The sequence below is a fragment of the Odontomachus brunneus genome, unplaced genomic scaffold, assembly GCF_010583005.1.
Source record: "Odontomachus brunneus isolate Ranch 3 - 2012 unplaced genomic scaffold, Obru_v1 Obru_scaffold_082, whole genome shotgun sequence".
Classification (NCBI taxonomy): domain Eukaryota; kingdom Metazoa; phylum Arthropoda; class Insecta; order Hymenoptera; family Formicidae; genus Odontomachus; species Odontomachus brunneus.
In genome coordinates, this window is record NW_022639532.1 from 1,065,098 (window position 1) to 1,077,745 (window position 12,648).

Consider the following 12,648-nt stretch of genomic DNA (forward strand, 5'->3'; position numbering starts at 1 on the left):
TATATATATATATATTCATATGGTTACAGTCGTATAATAATTATAGTAATACCTGCAATGATCAATTATTACCATAATTATGGTTATTAATTATTATGATTAACTATGACAATAAAACTACGATGCAATAAAATATATAATATTAATTGTATTTAATCGTTGCGGTACTCTCTTTGTCTAAAGCGTTTTGAAAAGCGTTTACTTTTATTTGTAACAAGTAACCCTGATTAAGTAGTTTGAATTTTCAAAACGCATCGGTGAAAAACACTCTTAGGCTGGTAAAAATATAACCACCTTGTAAAAAAATGCAGAAACAACTTTTTTCTCGTGCTATCTATTATATCCGACGTTTCAAGGGCTTGTACTAAAAAATCTATAGCAAACGACCCAGACAGCACATACATCCGAGGAACGTCCTAAAAATGTCCAAAGGACATCCAAATGACGTCCTACGTCCTAGAGACATCCCCAAGATATCTTTTGGAGATTTCTGCTGCCTGGGAAATGAATAATAGATTTAAGGCTCCTGGCCCCTCGCATTGTCTATCTCTTTTTAATGATGTCAGAAGCGAGAAAATGCATGCTAAAAATTCTTGCAAATACATTAAAATAAAAATATATATCCATAAAGTAACACTTGCAATCGATTAAACAAATTTGTAAGATATTCCGTGCACTTCCCTTTTGCTAACAATTAATAATTTATTGTAAATTAATATGAATAGAAATAGGTTAAGAAGGTGAATTATGCTAAATGCGTTTCGTCCGAATAGATATGCAGCATGACTACATATATCTACTCGGACGAAAGCATCTACGTAATTATGAATTTTACTCAGGAGTTCATTTGATCATATAATTATATGTCACGTTAATTTACGACAAATTATTGATTGTTAGAGGAAAAGGGGATTGCACGGAATATCTTACAAATTTGTTTAATCGATTGCAAGTGTTACTTTATGGATATATATTTTTATTTTAACGGATTTCGCAAGAATTTTTAGCATGCATTTTCTCGCTTCTGACATCATTAAAAAGAGATAGACAATGCGAGAGGCCAGGAGTCTTAATGGAATAATTAGATGTAAGAACGATCAAGATATCGGTTCCGTGCGTTCTCGCTCTCGTTGTTATTATGAATGTTGTTGCTGTTGTTGTAGTTGTTGTTGCTGCCGCTGCTGCTAACAACCATGCTAGTTTCCTGATTAGGATTGTTAGTAGCGCAATTAGGGCTTTTAGCAGAAAGAAGAAGCCGGGGCCGGCATCGGATCGGTCGGGCAGCAACGAGACAGCCAACTATCTGTCTTACAGTAGGCATGCAGGTTTTGTTGTATCCTGGAAAAAACACACGTCACATGCTCCATCAGAGGCAAAAAGATTTTATTATCGACCGTCATCACGCCATCAATTTGGATTTCATATTGATTATTCATTATCTATATGACTGATCTTATACTTGAAGTGTACTTCTATTTTTTGAAATTACAACACACACACACACACATCTGTCGAGAGAAAAATCCTTATAATATAAATTTTATAAATTAATTTGATTACGAGAAAGTCATAATAATTAATTTGATAATTTATACATGATTCAAGATGACATATGAAAGCAAATTGATATTGTTATAATATTTTTGTTTTACAGCCGTTAAAAAGTAGCGTGATGGCAGTCCTGTTAACGAAATCATAGTTTACTTTCGTCAGAACAGATCCGGGAGTGCACAAGAACGCAACGTAGACGTAAGAGAAGAAGAAGAAGAAGAAGGAGAACAAAGAAGAAAAAGCTAATGTAATAATCATTCCAAGGCTTAATTTTAAGGCTTAAGGCTTTGAACTCGCATCAGTCAACACATTGAATGTTAAAATTGCAGGCTGGAGGTTAGGGCTCGATTAATGAGAACAAAGCGTTGAGAAAAGTTGAGATTATGAATCAGAATTTAGGATTCCGTCTGTATTTTCCGTACGTAGTATGTATTCTCCTAATGGAAATAGGATATGCACTGTATGCGACGACAATTTCACTTTAATCCTTAAGGATATTTCCGATGCGGTAATAAAAGTTACATCCAAAAACGTCAAAACACTTCTCTATCATAACTCAAAGAATATGTCTCAAACGATGAAGATACGTAACATCATGCAACAGAGGAAGACAGGACTCATCAATAAAGGGGGTTGACATTCTAAATACTCAATGATAGCTTGATGAGCCTAACAAAGATAAAAAATGCATTATTGAACGCCGCTAAGAGGAGTATTAAGCGGGTCGTAGGAGACAACAGCATTCATGGGGTCTTCAATACGATCAGTAATGCATATCAATATTATGCATCAACTAACAACGATAACTAACCGATCAAAACTGATGATAGAAAGGTTCCTACGGACGAAGTACTAACGATACTGATCTCAGAAAGAAACTCTTCGTTTTGGATTTCATCAAACAGCATGCTGACAAATGCTAACGATGAAAAAAATATACCACAGACAGTAATACTGATCTTGCGAAGAAATTCTTCAAATGGATGAGTAATAAAGTAATGCAAATACTATATCACATATCTTTGGCACATCTGGCACTACTTTTCGCACACTTCGCGCTATTCGTTTTTCACGAATAGTGTTTTGAGCGAAGCGCTGTCTCATTAAATCGATGTATCGCATCATTATTTACAGTCACATAATTGTAACACGGCTCTCTGGTTTTTTTTTTTTTTTTGGTATTAACAGTAATATTACTAAGATTGTCTTGTTATGTCGTTTGCAAGGCTTGCATAAATCATCCAACAATTTCCCGATCTTTGATCGGGAATAACAATTTCCGCTGTTGGTCCTTTCTATCGATACCGAGCTATCGATTTATATATAGTTTCGTTCGTAATTATACGGTAATATTAACAACAGTACAACTATCACACAATAATTACATGATACTGCAACGGCATAAATGCTTATGCAAAGCCAAAATATCGGCGCAATTACAATTCATGATTCATATATGATTACGTTATGTCTATTATTTTTACAATAATCCATTTGACATTTATTTTTTCATTTCATATATATATATATATATATATATATATATATATATATATATATATATCGAGAAAAAGCTCGAAAGTGTTTCCACTTTCAATATTTAATTAGTGATAAACAAGCGGTTATAGAGATTTTAATTCGAATTTACTCATCCAGATCAATAGCTTTTCTCGCGAGTCATTTCTACAACAGTTCTCACGCACACTCCGTCTAGGTCATTCAATGCTCAGACTATTCCTATTACAAAGCAGTCTCCTTCTCGCTAATAATCTTGATTCCATGTTGCGTGAGAATCATCTTTACCGCTTCCTTGTCACGGGTGTTAGGCTTTTGGCTCGAATCTGCCGATGTCTGCGCTGCGTCCTCCTCCTTTCCTGCTAGACCCTCCGTCAATGAGACCAAATTGTCAGTGAGAGAGTCCCGGCGGCCTACATCGTCGGTTGATCTCTGTAAGGACTTGGACCTTCTCGACCCTTGCCGCAAGATCCGCAGATTATCGGCGGACGCGACGAGACTCGGATTTTTTAGTGCTTTTGCGCTCGTCTTCGCGGACATCTTCGCCAACTGCAGACTATCCACTGATGAGTATCGTCTTTTATCGCGTGTATTCTGTTCTTCCTTCTTCTTGAACAAAGAACCTTTGCGGTTGATCTTTCTCGCTCCACTTGTTAGAATAGCGATCTCGTCCTTGGGAATAAAGTATAACTCTCGAGGCTGGTCTCTCGTCATCGAGGAGCCATGAATAAATAACGATCGCGACTTGGATTTATCGGAGTCTTTGATGCTCTCTTTCTCGGAGACTCGGCTTCGGTCGTCGGCCGATTCCGTACCGCTTTGGAAACCACAATTCTCAATCTCGAAGCTGTCGTCGTCGTCTTGGCTTGGCTCAACGAGCCTAAAGGCGTACCTGTCCGCCGGTATCATGGCATTCGGATCGTAACTGCCGTCCACTTCGCCACAGATTCTGCAGAGCTCGCAGGGAATCTCTTCGTGAGCCGAGTCTATCAGTATTTTACCCTCGAGAGCATCGGCGGCCTCCTGCTGATTCAACGAGCCGCAGATGTCGCATTCGGTGGAGTCGTCGTCGTCGGCCAATGAGCTGCAGGTGGATCTGAGCGTGTAGAAGGTCTCCTGATTCGGACTGCTGATCTCTTCCTCCGTGCGAAACGTGATCTCGTTCATGTAGCAGCAAATGGAGCAGAACTCGTCCGGGATGTCGAGCTGTGAACCGCTATTCGACATCTTGCCCGGCGCGCCCAAGAACACCTCTTGAATTCGCTTGATTGACTCGTAGCTCTTGGACTTCTTCGAGAAGGTGTCGTCCTTCTTGGGCTTCGGCGCGAATGGCTCATCGGACACGATCATCGAGTCCAAGCTGCCCTGAAGGGGTACGTTGTAACGTCGCACCTTTCTCGTGTACACGTCCTTGATCTCATTGAGGTCTCGCTTCGTTTTATCATCGGTAACCTTCACGTCGTTCGCTCTCACGTCCTTTTGATTTTGAGTTTTCCTCAGGCTTTCTGTAAAAGATATTTTGGAGGAATGCTGAGTGACTTCTTCATCCGCCTGTCGATTATCGGCAGGTCGATGAGTTGGCAGACTTTGGTTCTTCATTTCGCCTTCGGGAATCTTTTTGGGACTTTCTATTGTCTTCGTGGAGGATTTCTTTGCAGAATTCTGGAAGACTTGTTCGAGCTGGGAAATAACGCGATCGTTGATAGATCGGTCGTAATCCTTCATCTCGCCGCTTTTATGATAAGTTTGTTTTTCTCTGAGCTCCTTGGGACTCTTTGTGCTGCTAGAAGACACTGTTGAACATTTTTGAGAAATATTCTTGCCAATCTGATGTTTCCCAACTTTCGTGGAACTCCTCGTTTTCGTGGAAGCAGTTCTTAAAGAATTTTGGAAGACTTCTTCTGAGCAAGATATCTTTTGATCGTTAATGATTTGATCTTTATTCTCAGTACTAACGCCAACTTCAGTGATCTGCTCTTGCTTGACCTTTCTGGAACTTTTAGTCTCTATGGAAGAATTCTGAAGAACTTCGGATTGCAATTCCTGCTGATTCTTCGGTTCCTTCAGTTCGGTGTCACGCATCTGTCCTTCTTTGACTTTCCTTGGACTTTTGCGCGAGTTTACAATTGATTTCCGATATTTGCCGTCTATCTCAGGACTAGGATCGCCAGATATCGTTCTGGATGCTTCTTCTACCTGCTCACTTTTAGTAATGTTCATCATTTTGTCTTCTTGGCCCTGCAAAGGTAATCTTTCGTTGACGAACTTTAATCGTAATTCTTCATCGGTCGTAAGATCTTCAGATACATCTTCATCGCTCTTGCGAACCATCATGCTGACTACTTGAATATTGGCACCTGATTTACTGTCATTCGGAGAATCAATCGTACTGTACATCGTATCCTCTGTTTGATCGTCGGTTAAACTTAATTTGGCACTATATAGAAACTTATCTTCCTCCTCTTCATCTTCCTCGGAACCGTACTGGCTAAGCCGATAGTCTTCCTTGTCTACGCTAAAGTCGGAGAGCGCACATTCGTGACGGCCATCGAGTGATGTCATCGAGACGTTTAACGGCGAGGCCGTCGCTTTGATTCCCAGATTTTTAATCTTATCTACCTCGAAATCGGCAATTTCTCTTCTAAAATCGATTGCTCTATCATCCAATACATAGTTATCCTTTACAATTTCCTCTAGAAGAATTTCCTGAAGTGCACCTAACACTTTACTATCTTGACCTAAATGTTCAGAGCTGGTTTTTACCTCATCGAGTTTAGCTTTAGTCTTTCCTATCCTTAAACTATGATCTTCTTTCTCCGTGATTATGCTATGACTCAAGTGACCAGGTTGCACCTTGACGACATCGTTCACACGAATAAGGTCCGAATAAGGTTCTACTAGTCCTTTCCTCAAACTGACTCCCTCGGAGCTAACGTTTCCTCCAACGACATTATCTACAATCAATGCAGAACTTTGCTCCAATGCAATTCTGCTAAAACCAGTCTGATCCGAGTCTACTTTGTCTATGATTTGTCGTGACTCACTGGCACTGCTACTCGAATCTATCTCGATTATTTCTATACCGTCAATTTCAACCCTGTCGTTCGAAACGTTTCCTCTCCTCGGCCAACAACATTCCCCCAGCCGCAGTTCACTAGAACTCGATTGCATTATTTCATGATCGTCACTCGAGCCCAAACTCACGTCAACAGTTTCTGGCTTGAATCTCGAATCTAAGATTTCCGTTTGTTCAACCGTAGTTCTATCTCTCGCCACGCTCTCCGTTACCAATTTACGACCTTCTTTCGACGCTACTTCGCTAGAGCTCGAAGCAGGTTGAATATTCACTATTACCCCGCAATTGTCACTCAAGCCTATGTCTGCGTCAGTAATTTCCGTCTTAGATCTCAAGTCTAATACCTCTTTGCGTTTCGCGCCTACTGTCGACCTACTGCTACCTTCTTCTAGTGCCTTCAATTCACTCGAATTTGACAAACCAGGCTGTATCTTCACTACAACTTCGCGATCCTCATTCACACGATCTAAGTCTACACCCGGGATTTCCGTGTCAGACCTGAAATCTGAAGTCTCTCTCTGTCCGACATCAATTTTACCCTTTGCTACACCTTCTACCGTAGATGATCTACGGTCTCTTTCCAGCGCACGCTCGCCAGAAGTCGAAGGACCAGGCTGACGAAGCTTCGTCGTGGGCTCGTCGAGCGGACCACCTACCTCGTCCACAATTCGCACGACACCGTTCTCGCTGGCGATGACGATCTGTTTCGCCTGACCCGGGTACGCAGGTGCTTTAGATGCTACATGCCTGACGTTGCCGTTGTCGACGGTTAACGCGTTAATGAATTGCTCGCGAGCTTCGGCGGCGCCCACGACATTTTGCAGGTTCTTGCAGAGCACCGCGTCCGGTACGTCGATGGACACGGCGCTTATGATCTCGGTCGGGCTCGGCGAGCCCATAGTCACGTCGCTGGGCGACGGCGTTAGGAACGCGTTCAGGTAACGGGGCTCTATGTGCAGATAGTTGTTCGCGTTCGGCGACGGCAGTTCCAACTTACTTCAGTGTCCAACCAACCAACGGTGTCCCGGCGCAATGGCAGCGTGAAAAAAACAATTCTTTATAGGACATTGCTTTCATACTTAAATTAAGTACTCTCACTTCTGTAACTAGATATTGTCGAGCTAAACGCATCGTGTCTATAGATATCCGCGCATCGTATGAATTTTCTAAGATCAAACCCTTTATTGATTAGTTCAATACCGTGTAACCGTATCTATGGGCCACGATGCAGGAATATCTTAGACCTCCGATAGTGTTCGACTCATTATGTGCATATGAAAAAATGTGAAGGATGAGATTTTGCGTGTAAGTTATAAGGAAGAATAAGAAATAAAATATGACATTGTAAAAAATTTATTAAACATCAACTAAATTAAAAATTCTTAGCTTAACTTAAAAAGAAAAGAACTTAAAAAATAAGAAAGTGACACGCGCCATAAAGTTTATTGGATGTCGCTGTTTGTGAAAATAAGATTTTTAAACTTAAATTACACACAATAAACAGAACAAAATATTCCTCAAACAAATATTATACATTTTGTCGAAAGACAATCAGGAAGACTAGATTGAGCAATATATACAGCAAAAATACTACTTAACTTTGGTTAAAGAGTTAAGAGTTTACCACCACACATAACATCCTCTAAATTAGCCAATTAAAATTGGTAGTGCAAGAATATACAATTTTTGTATTAAATACGAAAGATTCCGCAAAAATTTACTTTAACTAATTTACAGCGAGCCCTATCCGCTAGGATCACAAAAATTTTGTACTCATGAATTCTTTAAGTTTTTCGAGTAATTAATGCAAAGATTGTATCAGTTAAGTAATTTCTCAAATTAAACTATAAAATTTGAAAACTTCCAATCATTTAGTTACATCAAATTTAAAGAGCAACCGAAATTCGTTAATATATATTAACTTTTTTCACATAAAAGAAGTTTCCAAGTTTTATGTTACGTGTATTTGAGAAGTTTTTTCTAGTTTTCCCTTAAGATAAATTGAACTATTAACTTAATTTGATCCGAAAAAATTTAGATACATTCCTACTTTTCTCTTATACTTTCCCGACGAAATGAAAGAGTAACAAATGACAATGTGATATAAAGAAATCTATCCAGACAGAATGGAGATGTGTCTAGAGAAGTGCTGGTTGCGCCAAACAGGGAATTCGAGACTCACATTGTTATGTCCATAGTTTTTGTGTCGTAAATCTCGTTCTTGTAGATGTAGTCGATGACGGAGTCCTGCACTAAGTATCTGACGCTCTCGCTACGCTTCAAAGCCCGCCTAATCCGCGTCGAGCTTACCTCATTCGGGATCCATTCGGTTACGATACAAATGTTGTGCTGAAAATATAACGAGAAAAAGATCGAGCTGTGCAATGGTCTAGAATTTGTCATAACATGGCCTGCTTCATAGTCTCTTGTCATTCGTTAACTTGGTGTATTTTCTTGGTTGCGCTACTTTACGTTCAAGAAAGCTTATTGATTCTTTATCGCGTGAAGAAACTTTGCTGGGTATGTAATTTTTAAACAGAAGGCGTTTCGTTTACCATGTGCTTCGACAAGATGTCCGAATCATAGATGAATTTGTTAGGATTGGAGCCTTCCCGGGTTATGACTACGAGACCATGCTCACCGACAATCGCGTCGATCTGCAACAAGAATATATCTTAGATGTTTATCGATGTTACTTTGATTCTTCGATGTTCTACTTCGCTCTACTCACATCCTCCTCGAGCCACAAACCGCAAATGCCGAAACTCTCCAGCAGATCCGCACCGCAGAGCAGTTTGATCTGTATCGGTGTGTTGTCTGAACTGTTACGTACGTTCTCCGGGATCCAATCGATGTCTTCTATCTGCATGTGGTGCTTGATGTCGTTGGAATTGGAGAGTATGGAGTTGAGTAGATTCTGATGGTGCTGGAGGCACAGACGTGTTTTTGTCCAGCAGTTCTGCCTGGTCTCCCATGTGCTCAGACGTATCCAGTCGTTGTTCTGCAACGCCAGTCGCAACATGGAGCATCTATGGGTCGCGCTGGCCAGCTCCTTTTTGGCGTATGCATCGTGGACCGGAGAGATCACTCCTCCCACGACTACATGTGTACCCATTCGATGCAAATGATCTCGCGCAATTTCTAAAATCCATAGAAATTTTTTACCTCTGCTTTAGTTCTGTTCTAGTAGAGGTCACGATAGAAGTGGAAGTACTGCTAGAAAAATAATAGGTTTACCTTAAGGTATATAATACTCAAATTTGTGTGAAATTTTCTCCAAGACTCAATCTTCTTTCTACTTTAAAAAATATTTAATATAGTGCAGCATTGAATGAAAAAAAGAAAAAAAAAAAAGGAAATGCAAACAAATAGATAAAATGTTATTTTGTTAAGAAAAATCCTCCAAGCGCAATATGATACAAATACATGTATAATAAATAAGACTGTGCACAATTGTGTGAGATAATAAATAACTTGATATTAGCGACACGTACAAGTAAGAAGCACAACAAGAAGCACAAACAAGGGAACACAGACGTTTTATCACGCAAACAACACGAGGGTAATAATACGCACGCGTGACAGCATAATATCACGCACGATGGCGAAATATGACGCGACGTAACTTCAACGTTATCGATAATGTTGTGGGGGGAAACTAAAAATAAGTCGACATATACGTACCGAACATTCGTAAATGCATGTTGGTCGGCGGGTTATAACTGCCGCATGACATCAAAATCACACGCGTAGGCGCCATTTTGCACGCTTTCTAATCGTCGTCGCCGCCGCATCGGCTGACCGCACCTCCGCTGCCCTCGCCGTCAAATCGACCGAGAGCGTATTAAATAGCAACGACAACACGTACGTCACGGGTTCGCGCAACCGACTGATCTCGGCTGATCGTGCCAACTCACGAATATATAAGAAAGAGCCTGCGCATGTCATACAAACTCAAATACATTTTGGAGTAGGGATAGTCGACATACAACCGATAAATCGATGTTTGAAAAAATTTAAAAGTTTCCTTTACGACAATTTCTTCGTTTAAAAAAATTCGTCTAATTTGTCATTAGATTGTACTAATTACGGATAGAAGTTTTCTTGACTCTTTCTCTCTCTCTCTTTCTCTCTCTCTCTCTCTGTTGAATTATATTGTTCAAAAAGGGGATTATATTGTTTAATGGATTCATTGATGAATTAAAAAACTCGACCAAATAAAATTTGCTTATCAGTCGTTGAGTACTACTACTTAAAAATAAAGATCCAACTGACCTGTTATTGAGTTGTACTACGGCCTAGATTTTTTGTTAATTGATGGCGACTCGTAGCGGAGGTTTTAGAACTAATAAGAGGTAATGGTATTTGTGCGATACACACACCACTAGATGGCACCAGACAGCCTATTAGCGGAGGTGAGATGGTTGTTATGTGAAGTATTATAATTTTTGCTATAAAAACCTTAGCAATTTTCTTAGCGAGTTACAGCACTGACTTACTAAGATTGTTTCGGAAAATGATTTTAGATAAGGTTTTAGAAAATGACTGTTATATGTATGAATTTAGCGTAAAATTCTCTTCAACATTTGTCTTTACAAAAGTATCGTGTAAAACAATAAAAAATTTTTGTTTTTGCTACAATAATAAGTAAAATTTATGTATTATGTTTTAAAAGGCTGTTTCAGCAAAAGGAACACCTGTGCAAAATTTCTGGAGTTTTGTTGAACAGCACGAACAATTATATAGACCATCTGTGAATCAACAAGAATATTATTCTAACTATAAACAACATTATTGTCTCAAATATTAATCTGTACTATATCTAGATGATAGTCTTCATGGATCTTATTCTGACAGATAATATGATGCAGGTATGTCTATAAATGTAGCTGATTTGGCATTACGTGGCACAGTCAATGATCTCATATTTTTTTACAATCATTAAAAAATTCGCTTTTATTCATAATTAGGAGAGTGCATTATATCCAGATGCTAATTTTGTATTGTATGGAAATCGTGCTTATTCTATCCTTAAACTTTTGTTTAGACCATATACGAATAGATTATTGATTCTTGAACAAAAGATCTTTAAAAATGAGCTCTATAAGACAAGTGATCAAATGGAGTTTTGGAAAAATAACAATACAATTTACATTCCTTCAAGAAAGACTAGAAACTCTTGCATTAAGATTGCGTAAGATGTAGTTTCAATGTATAAAACAGTAATAATTCTAGCAAATACATGCTTATATAGTAATCAAACTATTCAGTATTTTAATATTGATCCATTTACTATTATATTTACAGAATATTTACTTTGATATTTATTTATAAATGCATTATGTAATAAGAGTATACATATTACAAAAATTATATATTTATTGAAATATAATAACTATTGATATTGTTTTTGCAGATCTAATTCACTTGTTCTCAATAGATAAACATTTTGCAGTGCTATATTTCTTGTTTATATTTTTAGTTTCTGTAGGTTGGAGTTATTTTTTCCTGAAGATGTATTCTTATATTCTTGTTATAAATCTTTTATTTCTTGAAGCATGCTGCATTTCTTCAAACTGTTCCTTCTTTGTGTATTCTTCTTTTATCCCCAATTTATGATAATATAATATATGATTAGTTAGAAGAATTTTTCATCTAAAATTATGTTAACCTAATCATGATAGTAATGTAATATTTTTAAGACTGTATCATTATGAATATATTTTGTAGATTACATAAATATTCAGAATACTTTTTCAAATTCGCACGATTTTGTTTTTATCCAATTTTTTAACAGATGCTCTAGATTGATCAGATGCTCTCGGACAACACACACACTAAAATTTTTTTGAGTTGCTGTTTTTACAATCTGTGCAATTGTTTTCCACATTTCCTTTCCTTTATACGGATTATGGAATATAACCTCCTTAAGAGTACGAAGTTATCCCTACTTGTGAACTGCAATCGTCCCAATTTCGTCTTGGAGCTTATAACGTCGACGCTAATCGTGAATCTTATATTCTTTTAGAAATAACGTCATACGTTATCTGGTTAGCGTTACGATAAACGATGCGCATGCGCAGTTTCGTCTTTCGATCCAATAAAGTGACTTTAGCGTTTATCGTATCTGAAAAGTATTATTGCAAAAACTCTTTAATGAAAGATAATGTTGAAAAATACATTTTTGACAAATTTAATAGCAGAATTTTACGAAAAAATTTTCGTAAAATGCGTTCTCATGTCTCACGATTTCCATGATACTCGCTCATCATCAATTTCATTGCGTTATTCTCGAAGAGTTACTTGAGTCCCTAAACGTTCGTTGAAGGACAACGCAAAAGATGCATCCTTTTATTTTTAGCTGCAATATATCATATCTAAAGCCCATCAAAATTAGTGAGGGGTCTTTTTGTTAAATCTAACCTAAGCTAACTAAAGCTACGGAGCGGACGCTGTACGAAGGCAGAAAGCAATGCAAAACGAAGAGGAGCGTTTCATTCGGTCGC

The 12,648-nt window shown here is 38.3% G+C and overlaps 1 protein-coding gene across 9 annotated transcripts; it reads right to left on the reverse strand.

Annotated features, from left to right (window-relative positions):
* Positions 1–8: 8 nt before the first annotated feature.
* Positions 9–12,561, reverse strand: LOC116847750 (nicotinamide/nicotinic acid mononucleotide adenylyltransferase 1). 9 transcript variants are annotated; one of them, XM_032823082.1, is made up of 7 exons: positions 10,418–10,541; positions 9,827–10,077; positions 8,874–9,283; positions 8,698–8,799; positions 8,325–8,491; positions 6,799–7,138; positions 1,160–1,338 (listed from the first exon to the last, which is right to left on the reverse strand). In XM_032823082.1, the coding sequence occupies exons 2-7, from the start codon at positions 9,900–9,902 to the stop codon at positions 1,309–1,311; spliced, it is 1,125 nt and encodes a 374-aa protein (XP_032678973.1). In that variant the 5' UTR covers positions 9,903–10,077; positions 10,418–10,541; the 3' UTR covers positions 1,160–1,308. The 9 variants fall into 9 exon arrangements, with proteins under 9 accessions (XP_032678974.1, XP_032678973.1, XP_032678968.1 ...); XM_032823077.1 differs by having other exon boundaries at positions 3,355–7,138; XM_032823076.1 differs by lacking the exon at positions 1,160–1,338 and adding an exon at positions 12,094–12,561 and having other exon boundaries at positions 2,713–7,138; positions 10,418–10,545.
* Between the last annotated feature and the right edge of the window lie 87 nt (positions 12,562–12,648).